The sequence below is a fragment of the Vicia villosa genome, linkage group LG6 (genome assembly GCF_029867415.1).
Source record: "Vicia villosa cultivar HV-30 ecotype Madison, WI linkage group LG6, Vvil1.0, whole genome shotgun sequence".
Taxonomy (NCBI): Eukaryota; Viridiplantae; Streptophyta; class Magnoliopsida; order Fabales; family Fabaceae; genus Vicia; species Vicia villosa.
Window position 1 is genome coordinate 3,472,468 of NC_081185.1, and position 18,011 is coordinate 3,490,478.

Below are 18,011 nucleotides of genomic sequence, written 5' to 3' on the forward strand. Positions count from 1 at the left end.
ATAACGGTGAAATTAAAAAAATATGGTAGAGCTATAAAATACGGATTCACCTTATACGCACTACACGCATTTTTAACTAACACACACTCATTTGGATATAAATTGATTCAAAAATGTTTTTTCGTATTCACCTCCGACAGAAAATACAGAGATGCATTTTCGTATTCACACAAGACACTAAATTTTAACTTTGTTTTAGATATACACTAATATAATTGTAATTGACGATATATAATATCTATAGTATCATATTAAATTTTATATAAATTAAACCATACACTTATCAAATAATATAAAAATTACATATATAATTGAATAAATTCGGAATCCATAAAAAAGTCAAAATAAAATGCAAACGATAATAATACTCCTAATACAAATAATATATACTACTAGATATGTCGGACCCATGCCTCTTGTTCTTACGTTGTCTCAAGTAATGTAGTGTCGTTCGTACCTCATCAATGATGGCATCTAGAATGTCCCTCGCCTCAGAGTCTTCTGGTAAGATTCGTCTGTCTATACTCGTTTGTCCAATTTTCATGATACATAGACATATAAGCAACACATCAACAACTTAATTTGTCCTAACTCCTCCTCCTCTAGAATCTCCTAATGAGTTGGCTTAGGTGGATCCCTTTAAGCATATGTGTCATATCAGAATGTGAGACCCTGAAATACCACTAGATGTAGTCGTATGAAACACTTCAATTGTTAGGAGCTAGGGTACTTTGTACCTCTTCTGGTACCATATGATTAAGGAAATCATCATACACTACATATACATTTATGTGTGCCATAGCGAGAGAAACAGAATAGAAGGGGTCTTTGGAAACAAACTGCATGTAGTCGAATTGTCGCACGACGCGCTCATATAGATGTGGATACATTAGATGTGACTCAGAAGCATATGCTCAATTTAAATACTATATCTAAATTACTTATTACATAACGCTCAATTTTTAAAAATGTATATAATAATAAAAAAGAAGTATAGAAAAATAAAAAATTTATCAAATGTGAGTTTGATGTTAAGCTCTTTGATCGAATCGATGTTGATGGTAAAAACTTGAAAGTGTGTTGAATGAGTTTGAAAGTTTGAGAGTTGAAAAGTTCTAAGGGTTTTAAGAGTTTCAAATTTTAAGAGTATTTTAAAAAGTGAGGAAGGAGAAGAGACCTGAGTTCGTATTTGATTAAAATAGCGTCTAAAAATATATCTCCTAAATGATATTTAAGTATATTTATCATATTTTTATTGGAAAATAGTAAAAACCACACCTAAAGAATTGTACCTAAGTTTTGTCCTATTTGTAATTTAAGAGATAAAAATAACCTAAAAAATATTTGTAAGGATCAAACTACTAGACTAGGTTGGATCGTTAGATCTACTTCTCAGTCTCATCTATAGAGAATAGGAGAAGCATTCGAGTTCTCGCTTTTCTGCCCTAGCAATCTCGCGTGAGTGAAGAAATCACAACCTATATATACTACTGATATCTCTCGTCAAACTTCAACGGAATCGATTCTATGAGGAAAAAAACTTTAAAGATCACATTTAAAATCTAAAATAATCAAAGGAATTAAAATAGAACAAATGAAAGCAAACTTGAGGTTGTCATGTATGAGATTTTGTAGTTCAAGGGCTATTTGAAATTAATGATACTACTCTTACCAACAACATGCATCATTTTTTAGAAGTTAGAATCCAAAAGCTATGTAGTTAAATGCACTTGACTTGAAACACTTGTGAGAGATGACATTTTGGAAAGTTTCTTAGATACAGAAACTATTGCGATAGAGTAAAAAAAGATTAAGACGTTATGGTATCCATCAAACAGAAAGAAAAAGAAAAAAAAAAACTATTATCCCTATACTCGCAAATTTTCCATCATTGTCATAGGGTAAACATTTGCGTTCAGAGTTATAAACAAAATAATGTAAGTTGGAGTATTGGTTATAGATTATAAGCAACACATTCTTGGCAATTATAAACAAAATAATGCTCTTCAAAATATTGGGTTTGCAATATCAATCATCACATTCTTGGCAGGCACATCTTTCTATAGATACTCTCATGAATTCCCTATCACTAATAAACATATTTTAGCCTATGCATAGATGAACAAACTTCATAGAAGCAAGTTGAAATTGGTTGTTGGACAATGACAAATAAAAAATAAATCCAGATGAACAAATTAATCTCAAAACAAATCCACTTGCTATCCAGTGGATATTATCCCTCATCATTCATTGATAAATAACAAACATAAACATGATGTTTCTCAAAATTAATGACAGTATACAAATATTATTAACAAATTACATAAAAATGTGCCAAATGACAAGTTTAGGTGGAGCATAGTTTATACAGGCTTGGATGGTTTCTCTGGTATGGTCCAGCCATAATTGCTACAGCATGAAAGTAAATAGAGTAACTTGAGCCACCTATCTTTTCAAAATGATTGGCACTGCCTTATTTTGATTTTTGCTATGCACCGGTACAGTCACACTCCTACGCATAGAATAATACAGTATAAATGCAAAAAACAGTCAGGCATCGAACAAGCAGATTCTCCCTAAGAAAGATGAAATTTTCAGCATAGTTGGTATTAAAAACTATAATTTTCTTTCACATTTTAACATTTAGATGAGTCAACCTGACCCAATAATAAAAATGCCAATACATTAAGAGGGAAAGACTATATATATGAACCTAGCCTTTTTCAGGCTACTAGGCTAATATTTCTGGTTAACAGCTTCTGAGTTTCGACACATGACACAAACTAAACAACCTAAACAGTAATAACAAAAAGCCTCAAAAAACTACCTGCATTGAACTCTAGCACAGCAGAAGAAAGAAATCAGATCACATGGATCACGCTCCAGATGTCCAATCCAAGACGTGAGGGATGGTATTGAAAGTCCCGCATTGTATGTGACATGTCTTAAAAAAGTGTTTATAAGAGGGAAACATTTTTCATTTTACCAGCCGGTTTTGTGTGATTGTTAGACCTAACCCAAATTCTAAGATAAATATTCAACATCTATCACTTCATAGGAATAACATCCTACCATCGTAACAAGTTCTCACATTTTAGTTTTCCTAAGGCATATCTCATGCCTATCTAAACAGCTAAAATATGTGTTGAATCCTTCAATTTAAGCTTAAATATAATACTTCATCTATATACATGTGTGTTTAGTTATCAACTATTTATGTAAATGAGATTAAAAGCAAAGTGAGGTCAAATACCTAACCAGTGGCTTGCAGCAACTCCCTCTGGGCATTCTCTCTAATCCTTCTCTCAAGCTCGGGCCTAAAATGCCTGATAAGTCCCTGCACAGGCCATGCAGCAGCGTCACCCAAGGCGCAAATTGTGTGCCCTTCAATTTGCTTAGTCACCTCTTGAAGCATATCAATTTCTTCTAGCTTGGCATTTCCAGCTTTCATTCTTTCCATGATCATCCAAAGCCATCCAGTTCCCTCCCTGCATGGTGTGCATTGCCCGCAGCTTTCATGCTTGTAGAAGTACGAGAGCCTTGCAATGGCATCCACAACATCAGTAGACTTATCCATCCCTATACTTCTCATGATCTTCAAACAAGCCCTCAGGAGGGTCATATATGATCATATCCGGGAAAATCTCTAAAAAGTCGTCTTTTATTTTCTCTCTTAACTCTGGATATGGAATGAGTCCTTTTAATATTACACGAAAAGGCAATGACAGAGGCGGCTCAGGAGATTGTCGCATTTCTTCATATAAGTCCATAGCCTCTAAGATCAACCCACTATCTAGATAGGCTCTAATAATGTCTCCAAATGTATGCTGATCAAATAAAACTCCCTCTCTTCTCAAATCTTCCCACACCCTCTTTGTTTCATCCACCCTTTTGTTTCTTGCAAGCATCATAAGCATGTCCCTGTAAAAGAACATGTCCGGCTGGTACCATATTTCTTTGCGAATTATATCGTATAACTGAGAAAGGAAAGATTGATCAATAAACCGCTGATGCGTTTCAATATTTTAGATCAATTAGTTAAAACAATGCAAACACCACAAATTGGATAACATTTCAATAACCTAAAGTCGTTCTTGAACCGAATCATATGTAGGATTTACTTTACCTGCTGATACTAAGGTTTTCTTCTGAATGGTGATGTTTTATTGATAATTGGAATGAAAACAGTGCTGTTACAATTGATAGACAGGGGTGTCTGAGAGCTTACTCTCTCCCTAATAAACACTAAATTGAAACTGCATAACTGAATATTGATATTTTGCTTCCCCTACTCTATTCCATCCGATACAAACATACAACAAAACAGAAACAGTTACAAACATATACATATATTGACCTAGGCAGTTTACAAATGCAATTAGGTTGGCCCAACATTATTGTATTTGCATCTCACGGGGAAGAGTGAAATTGATTTTTGTTAATAATCTTTTATATTGGAAAAGTACAAAGGTATCCGTGCTAAATTACCGACCACATTTACAGAACCTAACAGTGTGACAGAACTTAAGTCCATTTCAATGAAAATGTAAGAAACATAATGAATGCAGCATAATCCTATTCAGATTAAGACATGGTAAAGCCACAGCTCTTTATGTCAGTGGTTTCACTTTGTAACACAACTAATTAGCCCAAAAAGATTTTCCATTTTTTTCTTCCACATTAAAAGAGTTTTTATTTTTGAGATTTTAACTCACGCTGAAAGTTCCTTAATCTTCTAAGGTAAAAGCATAATTGTCATCAAATCCATCACTTAACCTTCTCACATACCATCACACAACCTACCTAACATTTATTCGGAAACAATAACACAAAAACAAGCCTTATCCCACTAAATGGGGTCGGATACGTTGATCAACTTCTGCCATAATGTTCTATTCAAGACCATGCTTCTATCCAAATCGTTAATCATGAGATCTTTCTGAATAATGTCTCTTATAGTATTTCTAGGTGTTGCTCTAGCTCTAGCTGTTTGACTTCTCTCCATCTGATCTACTCTTCTTACCACATAATCGATAGGACTCCTCTTTACATATGTTCAAACCACCTAAGTCTATTTTCCACCATCTTTTTTACTGTATGTGCTACTCCAACACTCTCTCTATTATATCATTTCTGATCTTATTTTGTCTAATCTTACCACACATCCGTAAACAATAACCTCTGTATAATCAATATAGTATCGAGTCAATCACCAATTTAATCTTGAAATTGTAGGTTGCTGTCAATTTAGTTCCTGAAGTTCCATTTCAAAACACTAATTTGGTTGATAATTCATGAATTCATTGTTCATATGGTTCAACAGTTCAACCCTTTGCCTTTGAACCGCGAATTGACATTGTCTTCAGTTGGGCTATTTGATCACTTCAATCACGGCTTTAACATGATCGAAACATGATCAAGAGTTATAGTTGGTTCCACAATTGGGTTCATAAAACATTGAAATTCAAACACCATTTCAAAATTTTCTTAATTCTATGACCTACTCCCCACAATTTCAAGACTAAATTAGTGATAACAGTATTGAAAATAGTGCAAAATGCATAGAAATTAATCTCAAAATAAAATACTATATAACTAAGAAGAACAGAAAAAATTAGGTTAAACTTCGAAAACGAAAGATAAAAACTTCACCTTCATGGAGAGGAAGACATTATCCTGTCTTTGGAATTCAAAGAGTACAGAGATGAGGTCGGACTTGAGCAAGCGGGAAACATTGGACCGGACAAAGCGATCTAGACGAACCGGGTCGGGTTGGAGTCTCTTGAGCTCTTTGGTAATGATGAGACCTTCTTTACCCAACTCTTTCTTCCGCCTCCATATGGATAGGCCCGGTTTAGAAGCCGAACCCGAAATGGACCGGGAAGAGTGTTTGACGACGGTGGATATGGAAGTTGAAGAAGCTCTTCGCAGCGCAAGTCGCAGCATTAAGGTGTCAGGTTTTTCTTAGTGTATAGACAGTGACTGCGTGGGTTCTAAAAAAAAAAATCACTATTTTTATCAAGCAATAAGAGACATGCATCACTATAAATTTTATTTTAATTTTAAAACTATCTTAACATTTTAAAACAAGAATTAAAAATAATTTTTAAAACTATCAACATTTCAAGAGATTATTTATACATTAAATTTGCAATCTAACATGAAATTGGGGAAAATGATTGAAACCCTAGAAAGAACGAAAACCGATGAGAGCACTGTAAATCTACAAATCCAAATCCAGGAAGAAATAAACTATGGTTCATATTAAAATGCACGGGAATTGCAACCTTGAGTTTGTTCATATCAAAAATCATATGAAAACGAAAAACAAAAACAAAAACATGGATTTGAGCTTGAGAGTAAATTAAGATAAGGGGATAATGATTTAGAATAAGAAGAACATGAAAACGAGAGAAAGGGAAATTACAGAGAACATGACATACCGGAAAACGTAGTAGATCGGAGCAGCGTGTTGTTGTTGCTGATGTTGTTGTTCTAGCTTCGTTTTTTTCGATTTACTTATATTATTGTTGGGTTATTTGAAGTTTGGGCTTTTGTAAGATTATATAAATAGTTTAATACTTAATTAATTTTGTTTTTTTAAAAAAAATATTTTTTTTATTTATAATACTTTGAATGAAAAGATTATGTTATTCGTTGAAAGGATAGAATGAGCAATATGCTTTGGTTCACTCTTAAATCATGTTGATGACACAATTATCCCCACGTCTATAAGGTATTTTCTATGCTCATTTATCAAGAAAGAATTCCTTCAAACAATTAATCTCCAAGAAAAATTCCTTAGAAGTTAATCCTATATTTGCTTCTCTTAATCGTGGCAAATGTTGGAGGCAACTTCAAAGGGGTCAACGAGGGAACATATTACACTTGGAACACACTTTGTGAGAGACACACCACTTGTCCACCTAAAGCCTTAAGGTGATAAGTGAGTGGGTTTTTTCACTTGAAAATTCTAGTAACACACGCTCGATGTCGAACCGGATGTTATAACATCCACAATTTTGCAGCACAGACAATAATAGTAAACAGCATAAAACAGTAAAGAACACACAGAATTGTTTACCCAGTTCGGTTCAAACAACCTACTCTGGGGGCTACCAAGCCAGGGATGAAGTCCACTATTAGCAGTATCAATTCAGAGCTAAACTCCCAGTTTACAACTCCTCACTTAATCACTACCCAATGACCCTTCTATCTAGGTTCTACCTAGATATGGAATATCTCCATTCCACTCCCCCTCAATCACAGCAGTGATAACACATGCACAATAAACAATTATAAATAGAAGACACTCTTCAAAAACACACCTTGATATGCTTAAAAGCTTCAATCACGAGACACACACTCGTGCTTAAAAGCTTAGAGTGACACAACTAAAACATAAACTAATTCCAACGCAATCATCAGAGATAATAGCGTGGATCACAAGAGACAGTTACAGAACAACCGTTCTTCACAATTACAATCTTTTGTCTGCGTTCCAAATTAGGATTGCAGGTCTTTTTATAAGTAGTCTTGGGCCTTGGGCTTTCTTAGAACACATTAGGGTTAACAAAGTTAACCTAATTCACATGCCAACTGTCTGTTACACATTGTGCTGTCAATAGGATCTTCTAGACGAAATATGCAACACTCAATAAAAAGTTTCCTAAACTGATAAAAAGGATAAATCAGGAAACACAATTAACAAATAATAACAGCTCCTAATGTCACACATGGATGTCATGACACCGATCATGACATTCATTACAAAACCTGTATTAGCTCCACACAAATATGCAACCTGCAAAAACACAATCAACCAGGTATGTTTAATCAATAATGCAGCCAACATGCAAAACACCTTCAATCTCCCCATTTGCCAAATTTTTTGCTAAAACATCCTGTCACACCATACCAGAGAAACACTTGCAGCAGATAATCAAAACAAACACAAGCTAATACAAACACACAGCATACAACACCTGTATGCACACAGTGCTCAGACAAAAAACAGACAGTGCATAAGAGTAGCACAAGCACAAATAGATCAACACAAAGATAAGCAAATATAATTGTTGATCACACACACAACCACCATTCTTGTTGTTCTGGGGTGGTGACATATAATATACTTCTCCCCCTGTTTGGCCACAAATGTTGCCAAATCCAAAGAAAGTGCCTTCTCCACCTGTTTTTTTTTACTATATGGTTCTTCTACGATGCAGAGTCCTAACTTGCTTCGCAGGTTCTCAAACTGTGTAGCATCAAGAGCTTTTGTGAAGACGTCAGCTATTTTGTTATTTGCATTCTCGTCACTCTTGTTAGAATCATCTTCAATATGCATCATGTGTACCATTTGCATACTTACATCCTTCAGAGTTGTTTCAGAGTTGCCCCCTTCTGAGTGAGTGTTTGTGCAAGGTATTGTTTCAAGAGAGATGAACCGAGATTGTTGAGGCATCTCAACATTATGAGTTAGCTCTAAACCTGTTTCTGAGGTAAACTCGCACTCTATGAACTTACTAGGGATATTGTAGTGGGATGTCATCTGATAGTTCTCATGGATATCTAGCTTGTTGGCAGTTTCTGGATCAGTAGTTGACTCTTGCACGAGGTTCCCCTTGTCCTCCACTTTGTTTTTGATGTAGTAAGGCAACGTCATAACATTCCACTCTATACTCTGGTGAGATACACCAAGGTGTGTCCAGCTTGATTTAAACCGGATCAACAGATTGGTGGAAATCATACCTGTCATTAGTTCAGCATTTTCTGCTATGATTACAATAATCCTGTTTTCCTTGCTTACTTGATCTTCCAAGTGTGACTGTGAGTCTAGAGCTCTTTCCATCCAGAATCTTGAGACTTGGTCTATCTCTAGAAACTTCTTTCTCAGGGGATCCTGACTGTTGATGGATACCTTCCTTGGGACAGTGTTTGAAGTAGTGATATCCCTTTGAATGATTCTTTGGATATTTACTGTAGAACTCTCATTAATCCATGATGCTTTGTTCGTCTCTATTTGCACAGTTGAGCTCTCAGCAAATTTTGATGTTGAGATATCTTAATTAACATTAACCTGCTTTGCTGAGTGAGTCAACTCACTTCCTTCCACAATATCTTTTATGACTGTTTTGTTCTTGTTTGTAGCTGAGAGACCTAAATCCTTCTTGTTATGTTTGTTTCGCCTGGATTTCCTTTTTCTTGATTTTCCTGCTTTCTTTACAGCCTTCTCTTCAAGTAAGTTATGGCTTTTGTGATTAGCTTTCACCCATGGCTTTTGTTGCGATGGCTTCTTTTTAGTCAGGTTCTCCTGATGAGGTGTACTTCTATAGGAAGACTCCTGAGTCTCAGGGCAAGTAAATCTCAGGTGACCTAGCTTTCCACATTGATAGCACCTTTTGGCTAAGATAGGAGTGTGTTGAGCCTCTTGTTTGCCTTCTTTCCCCTTTTTGAGTCTTGCACCTCTCCTTCTAGATCAATAATGTTCATTATGAGTTTTGCTCTTTCTTCTTGTAACAGTGCATAAGCATTTTCATGCATTGTCAATCTCTTGCTCAATTCCCCATTTAGTACATACATCTCAGAGTATCGAGTAGCTAGTTCTTCGCTGGTGAGTTCTTCAATGAAGATCTCATCATCAGACTCATCTATTCCTTTTATCAGGACTCTTGTTCTAGGAGTAGAAGCTTCTGATTTGATGGTTCTTTCTCGATCTTTTTCTTCATTGATCCTATTGATCATAGAATAAGTAGTTAGAGACTTGAAATTTGTTGGCTCCCATAGATAACAATTGTTTTCAGATCTGACTCCTTTCATGACTTCTTCATTTTCATTGTTGGTAACAATGCACTCTTCTTTAGTGAATCTGGCATACATTCCTTCATCACATAGTTGGCTGATGCTTATAAGGTTTGTGGCCAGTCCTTGCACAAGTAGAACATTATGTAAGTTAGGGACACCCTGACCTTCTATCATTCCAACACCTTTGATTTCTCTTACCTCTCCATCACCAAGAGTCACATAGTTGGATTCCTCGGGTTTGAGGTTTACAAGTGAGTTCGTGCTACCAGTCATATGGTTTGAGCAGCCACTGTCAAGGTACCAATCGTCTTTGGTGGGCATTCTTAAAGCGGTGTGCGCTATTAGAGCAACATTATTAGTTATCCCATATTGCTTCATGTTACAAGTATCATGATCAAGTTTGACAGTTACAGAACAGTTACAGAACAACCGTTCTTCACAGATACAATCTTCTGTCTGCGTTCCAAATTAGGATTGCAGGTCTTTTTATAAGCATTCTTGAGCCTTGGGCTTTCTTAGAACACATTAGGGTTAACAAAGTTAACCTAATTCACACGCCAACTTTCTGTTACACATTGTGTTGTCAATAGGATCTTCTAGACGGAATATGCAGCACTCAATAAAAAGTTTCCTAAACTGATAAAAAGGATAAATCAGGAAACACAATTAACAAATAATAACAGCTTCTGCTGTCACACATGGATGTCATGACATCGATCATGACATTCATTACAAAACTTGTATTAGCTCCACACAAATATGCAACCTGCAAAAACACAATCAACCAGATATGTTTTACCAATAATGCAGCCAACATGCAAAACACCTTCATTGTAACACCCCTTTTTACTCCATAAAATATTAAGCATATAATCAGAGAATAAGCATGCATATAACTCAAAAGGGCGTCACATCGACGTTTTCAAAAACTAAAAGCTTTTAAAAACGAAAGCATTTATCCACAAAATACAATACACCTGGTCATTTCAAATAACACCTAACATATAATCATAATTCATCTAGAATATGCATTAACAGCGGAAAGTAATACTCATGTGCTTCATATAAATGATACATGTCCCATACCATGATCATATTTCCATAAACAACTCATAAGATAACCATAAATCATAATATTTGGCTTAAAGCCTCTCAACAACAAGTAACCAATTAAACATGTTCCCAAGTTATAACAAAATACATAGACAAGTAGAACATGAGTTCAGCGTCTAAGCTACCCAGTGTTACATGACCAGAGCATCGACTCGCTACTTAATTACCAAGCAACTCGGAAGAAACTCCGACTAGATCACACGCCAGCTACTAATCGTCAAAACCTGCATGTCGCCAAACGAGGGCAACATTAAAACAGAAGGGTGAGAATACGAACCATTATGAAGAAAGTATAATAAGATACAATGGTTAAATCAACAATTATAGGAATGCATTACACTTGCCTAACCATGAAATTAATACTAATCATAATTCAAATATATTAAGCATACACCAAGTATAAGAGTATAATATCTCAATACTATATTCTCAATTATACACATAGCCATAATTATCACATATTCTCGCATTTAACCAATTACGTATTCAAACATCACCCCTTCCCAATTATCAACTAATACGATTATCACTACAACACCAAGTGTACATAATCAATTACCAAACTCATACACATAGCATCACGACATCAGTGCACATAATCAATTATTCACTCGTACACTTACCACAACAACATAATGCACATAATCAATTATCACATTCAAGCACATATCATAACAACATAATGCACATAATCAACTATCACATAACTCTAATGTGACTTAATGAAACATGTGACACTATGCATGTGGTACCAATGTGAAATTCTAAGTTTCACCGGCCTCTAATTCATAACTCTAGAATCTAAGCCACACTTTCGATCCGGACAAGACCAAAGTCCACCAATTGTAAACATATAGTTTACGGCTTCCGATTCACTCTAGAATCCAAGCCCGCTTGTGTTTCAAAGCAAATCCACCTATGTTTCAAGGCACACTATGATATGAATGTATGTACAATATCACAAATATATGCAATTAAGATCATCTCTACCATCTTAACTTTCCGCATATCACAATAATTCAACTCTATGAATTATCCACCAATTGTACACAACATTCACAACACACACACATCATTCACATATAAGAGGCCAATTAATCAATTACGATTCACACAATCCAATTAACACTAGTAACCATACTATCTCATGTTAATTCTCATTTTTGTCAATCATACATGAACACACACTTTCAACATCAAGCAATTAATCATTAATTTAATGCTAACCAACTAACCACAGAGAATCAATACTAGCACAACATCATGGCATATACATATATTATTCTTAACATACATATTCAAGTCAAAACACAATTACAGACGAATCCTCAAAATACCGTAATTTACCGATAAATCGAATAATTGATCCAACTTCAAGTATATTCCAATCAATTAAACTCATTGCAATTAATTTAACTATTAATTAAATTAACCAATTAATAATTACACTACATTAGTTCCAAGTTTCTAATTCATTTTCCATTCTAAAGCCAATATTTAATATAAAAGGTATTCAAATTCACACTATTTCGGTCGGTCCGTAAATATCACGTTTTCAACAAATTAACACCACCATATTAATCTACTAATTAAACTTAGTTACCACGTAAATTTTCATAGAATTTCGGACAATTAATTATACCGTTTAATTCAGCTATTTTAATCTAACGGGACTGTTTTGTATTTCATTTCCTAACTCTGTTTCAATTGGCATTATATATATATATATATATATATATATATATATATATATATATATATATATATATATATATAACTACAGGATGAGCACATACCCCATTTTCAATTCCCATTATACATATATATTATATTAATATCATTAAATCATTATTATTAATAATCATATATGTTTCTAAACATATTCACACGTACAGTAAAGCATATATAATTGAAAACATAGTGATAGTGATAACTGTGGTCCGTAAATATCATTAAATCATTCTTTTCAAATCAATCTCATTATTAACATCATCTTATCACATCTCTTCGCTTCCAAACTTCTTATAACTTAAACAACACATTTCACCGTTGAAGTTCGATTTCTGCAACATCCTGAAACCAAATTCATGTATGCCAACATCAACCTTCTTATCCTTGAGATCATACTCGTGTCTTTGCATTACTCACACTTCGAAACTTTCTCAACAACATCGATAACCTCTACTATCATCTCCATTACTTACTAGTAATCCTACGACAAGGTCTACGACAATACTTCCTTTAATCACTGCTTCAACAGCGACCTTTCACATAGGGCTACTCACACAACAACATCACAGTCCATCAGTAGCACTTGAAGCATCACAACTTCGAAATTCCATTTCTCAGAAATAACCATTATCTACTCCGAGACACTCCGACTGAATAACAACCACAGTCTTCAGCCCATGTCACCTTCACTTCAGAAAACAATAACTCCACACTCTTGTACTGCTGCCATACGCATCACTCTAACATCTTGCATCTGAGACATATCCGAGAAGCATGACTTCTCCCCCACTAGTTTCAATCCCACTTCTGCAAGCAAACAGTTAGAACACACTGAGTACCGACAGTGTTTCACACACATGTCGCATACCGAAAGGAAAAATTAACAACAAGACTCTGGTCACAACGACCGACTATGCTCTGATACCACTATTGTAACACCCTTCTAAACCCCCACGGAAAATATAATAATAATAATAATAATAATAATAATCATAATCATCAGAGTAAACATGAAATACAAGGGTGTCACAATTTCTTTAATATAAAATATCTTAGTCAATTGTCATGCCACACAGGAAACCATTTAATATAAAACACAATTCATGTTCAACGCAGCGGATCACAACTCATGACATTGCATATTCATCATCTATGCAAGTTACTACAACACAATTATAAAACAACAAAACCAATAAGATAATTCGTCCCTAAACTAGCGTTTCCCAGTGTTACAATCAGAGCATGACACGACACGACTACGGACTAGCCTATGAGCTATCCTCACCCATTCTGATGCCGCTACTCCTTAATCTGTAATCATTAAAGTAAGGGTGAGTTTCATTCGAATTAATAAGCATTATGCAATCATAAGCAATAAAATCTCATAGTAATTATCATCCACTCAATCATACATATAATCGGAATTATTACACAAGCAAGCATCAATTCGACAATATTGGCCATCAGCCCACAACTCATCAATTTCATCAATGATCAAGTTATATTAACAACAACTCCACAATACATCAATCACATAAACACACCAAGGCATAACACTGGATTTCATCCAATCATGTTATAACCAATGCATATGATTCAACTGACACTATGCATGTGGTACCAATCCATGGGATAAACCCATCCAACTGATCTTTTCATCACCGAGATACAGTTTTAACCAGCACAAATTCCACACAATGGGAATTATGCCCACCAATTTGATCCATTTCATCACCGGGATCCATCACCGAAAATGTATGCCAATGAATGCAACATATAACATGCTTACAACATCACCAAATCCGATGTAACACATCGTCTCATTATCATCACCAAATCATCACCGATAAGCATGCATAAGTTTAGCATTCATACAAATATATCACACGCATACATTCACCATAATCCACATGTTAATATTAACAGCATATTAACATTCATAAATCATCAATCATCACCACGATTATACATCGTTACATTTATCATCATTGCACACAATGTACTAAATTATCAAACAACCCGACAGCATAATCACAAAACATATATCATCTACGACATGTTATATACTAACATCACTCAATGGATATCACAATCTCATCACCAACACAAATACATGCATCAATAGTCATATATATAAGCACATATACATATACTATCTTTCAATTCATTAATCATTAAATCGAGTTTAAAAAGTAAATTTGGCTATTGCCCATTTTATCAATTCATCAGATAAAGCATCTCATTAGCTTCGCAACGCCAAAAACGGCACATAAATCGGATAGTCAGATCAAAAGTTATGAGTTTTCAAAGATAAAACATTTTTAGAAAAATGCTGCAGGAACGGGGTTGTCCCTACGTGGGAACCGGTTCCTGGCTGTATCCAGAATCACGTCTCTGATTTTTACTATGGGGAACCGGGTTGTCCCTACATGGGAACCGGTTCCCAGCTACCCAGAATCCATATTTCTCTGTTTTTACAAGGGGGAACCGGTTCGTCCCACATGGGAACCGGTTCCTACGTACCTGCACAGCAAAATCACCATTTTGACAGCATTTACCCTATCCCATAACCCCAATTTCAGGTACATACGAACATAGCACACAATTACCATCAGTTTGCACATCATAACATATTTCAGACAAGTTTTATACAAGTATTAACACATATAATATGAATATCAACAAAACCATGTAATTCATACAATTCATCAAAACCTAACATAAATCCCAAACCCGACACGTACGATTGAACTAGATAACAATCCAAATCAATCATACTACCTACAATCACATAAGGAATACTAACCCGAAGAATCCCCCCCTTACCTCAGAGTCGAAACTTCGAAGGTTCTCTTCCCCTTTGGCTCTTCTCACTTTCACGTGTTCTCCTTTCTTCAGACTCAGTTCCTGCTTCTGCTTCCTCTTTTTCCCAAATTCCTTATTTTATGAAAAATAAAATAAAATATTATAATGGGCTTGCTTAGTCAACACCCCCTCTTCTGCTAATCACCACTCTAGGCCCAATGCCAATAACTCATCATTTTCCATATAATTCAACCAAATACCAAAATAATTCTAATTAATAATTTAATTTACAATTAAATTAAACTTAGAAAATATGGGGTGTTACAGTACACGCTTCTAGCTTCCTACCACTTCGAACGGTGATTAAAACAGAGTTACGGTTCAAAAGTTATGGTCTAAACGGTTTATCTCATTAAGCTAAAGAATTTGGTTAAGAAAGCTTCAGTTCGCGCCGCGCAACAGCTAGGTCGCACCGCGAACCCTCAGGCAGAAGCAAACCTCACAAAATTCTCAGAGTGTTCGCGCCGCGAACCCTCGTACGCGCCGCGTACTGATGGCAGAACCAAAACCCCAGAATTTATCTGCAAGGTTCGCGCCACCACCCCTCGTTCGCGTCGCGAAGCGCGCGAAAACAGAATTTCCAGTTCTGTTTTCTTGCTTCTCCCATGGTTCAATCCAACCATTTCCACATCCCAACCTGTTCCAGATCATACTAAAGTATAGAAACAACATATCTATAGTATACTTATGATTTATAACACTCAACCATGATTATTCAAGATTTGATTCAAAAACCTAGGTTTTCTATAAAAACCCCAAATGCAAAACTTATGATTTTCATCCATAAATCAAAACTACAAGTTTCTAACTAGAACCCACCTCGATTACGAGTCGTTGATGTCGAAGATGAGTTGATTCGGCGGAGAAATGGTGAAGATCCAAGCTTTTCCTCTTTGCTCCTCTTGCTCTTCCTTCTCTCTACTCTTCTCTCTAACTTTGTCTTTGAAGAAGAATAATGAAGAAGAAAAGCAAAGTGAAGGATATAAGAAAAATATCTTTAAGTTAACACTACTAACTTAATGTACAAAAGTATCTCTAATGTACCAATTGATAAAACCTCAGTGTCAGTTAATAACATTAGAGCATTTAATTTAATACGGGGTATTACATCCTCCCCCCCTTAAATAGAAATTCGTCCTCGAATTTAAGAATTACCTGAAAAGGTGAGGGTAAGCATCCCGCATTTCCGATTCAAGTTCCCATGTAGCATCACCCGGGTGTGTCGCATCCCAATGAACCTTAACAAGAGGAATCTCCTTGTTTCGCAACACTTTAGTCTCTCTTCCCACTATGCGGCTCGGTAAGGGTTCAAAAGTCAAATCTGATTCTATCTCAATTGCATCTGGTAACACCGGCTGAAGAGGATCGGGAATAAACTTTCGTAGTTGAGACACGTGAAAAACATCATGCATTTCTGATAGAGAAGGCGGCAAGGCTAAACGGTAAGCTACTTCACCAATCCTTTCTAGAATCTCATACGGTCCCACGTATCTCGGACTTAATTTCCTCGACTTAAACGGTCCTTTCAACCTCAATCTCGGAGTAACCTTCAAGAATACATGGTCACCTTCCATAAACTCCAAAGGCCTCCTACGGTTATCCGCATAACTCTTTTGACGATCTTGTGCTTGCTTAACCTTCTCACGAATCATTATAATCTTGTCCGTGGTCTCTTGAATAATTTCGGGTCCCAAAATTCTATCCTCACCAACTTCTGACCAACACAACGGTGTTCTACATTTTCTCCCATACAATGCCTCATAAGGTGCCATACCGATACTCGCGTGATAACTGTTATTGTATGCAAATTCAATCAATGGTAAAAGCTCCTTCCAATTTCCTCTACTTTCAAGCACACAAGCTCTTAACATATCTTCCAAGGTTTGTATCGTTCGCTCCGTTTGACCATCCGTTTGAGGGTGGTTCGACGTGCTCAAACACAATTTAGATCCCATCGCTTGTTGAAAAGCTCTCCAAAACCTCGAAGTGAACTTTGGATCTCTATTCGACACAATACTAGAGGGTACACCGTGCAACTTCACAATCTCTGCGACAAATAACCGCGCAAGATGACTTGCCTTGTAAGTAGTCTTCACGGCTAAGAAATGTGCAGATTTCGTCAACCGATCTATAATCACCCAAATAGAATCATATCCACCTTGAGTACGAGGTAAACTAACCGCAAAATCCATTGAAATATTATCCCACTTCCATATTGGAATCTCTAGTGGTTGTAACAATCCACTTGGTCTTTGATGTTCAATCTTTACTTGTTGGCATACAGCACACTCTGATACGTACACCGCGACATCTCTTTTCATTCCAGACCACCAATAATCTCCTTTCAAATCTTGATACATTTTTGAAGAACCCGGATGTATAGTGAAAGCACCCTTGTGAGCTTCATCCAAAATCCTTCTTTTCAATAACGCATCATCCGGAACACAAATCCTCTGATTAAACATAATCACTCCATCTGTAGCTCGAGTAAATCCTGG

The 18,011-nt window shown here is 35.8% G+C and overlaps 1 protein-coding gene across 1 annotated transcript; it reads right to left on the bottom strand.

The window, feature by feature from the left end:
• Window positions 1-3,429: 3,429 nt before the first annotated feature.
• Window positions 3,430-6,590, bottom strand: LOC131608763 (pentatricopeptide repeat-containing protein At1g62350-like). The gene is made up of 3 exons (XM_058880292.1): window positions 6,444-6,590; window positions 5,653-5,993; window positions 3,430-3,977 (listed from the first exon to the last, which is right to left on the bottom strand). Exons 2-3 carry the CDS (start codon window positions 5,944-5,946, stop codon window positions 3,570-3,572), a joined length of 702 nt encoding a protein of 233 aa, XP_058736275.1. The 5' UTR covers window positions 5,947-5,993; window positions 6,444-6,590; the 3' UTR covers window positions 3,430-3,569.
• Window positions 6,591-18,011: the final 11,421 nt, after the last annotated feature.

What these genes read in the sequence shown, in the direction of transcription:
- LOC131608763 (XM_058880292.1), bottom strand. Translation starts at nt 5,946, where the DNA reads ATGCTGCGACTTGCGCTGCGAAGAGCTTCTTCAACTTCCATATCCACC. An exon ending in ATGTCTTCCTCTCCATGAAG is followed by an intron (nt 3,978 to 5,652) that starts GTGAAGTTTTTA and finishes TTCCTTTCTCAG; the next exon opens with TTATACGATATAATTCGCAA.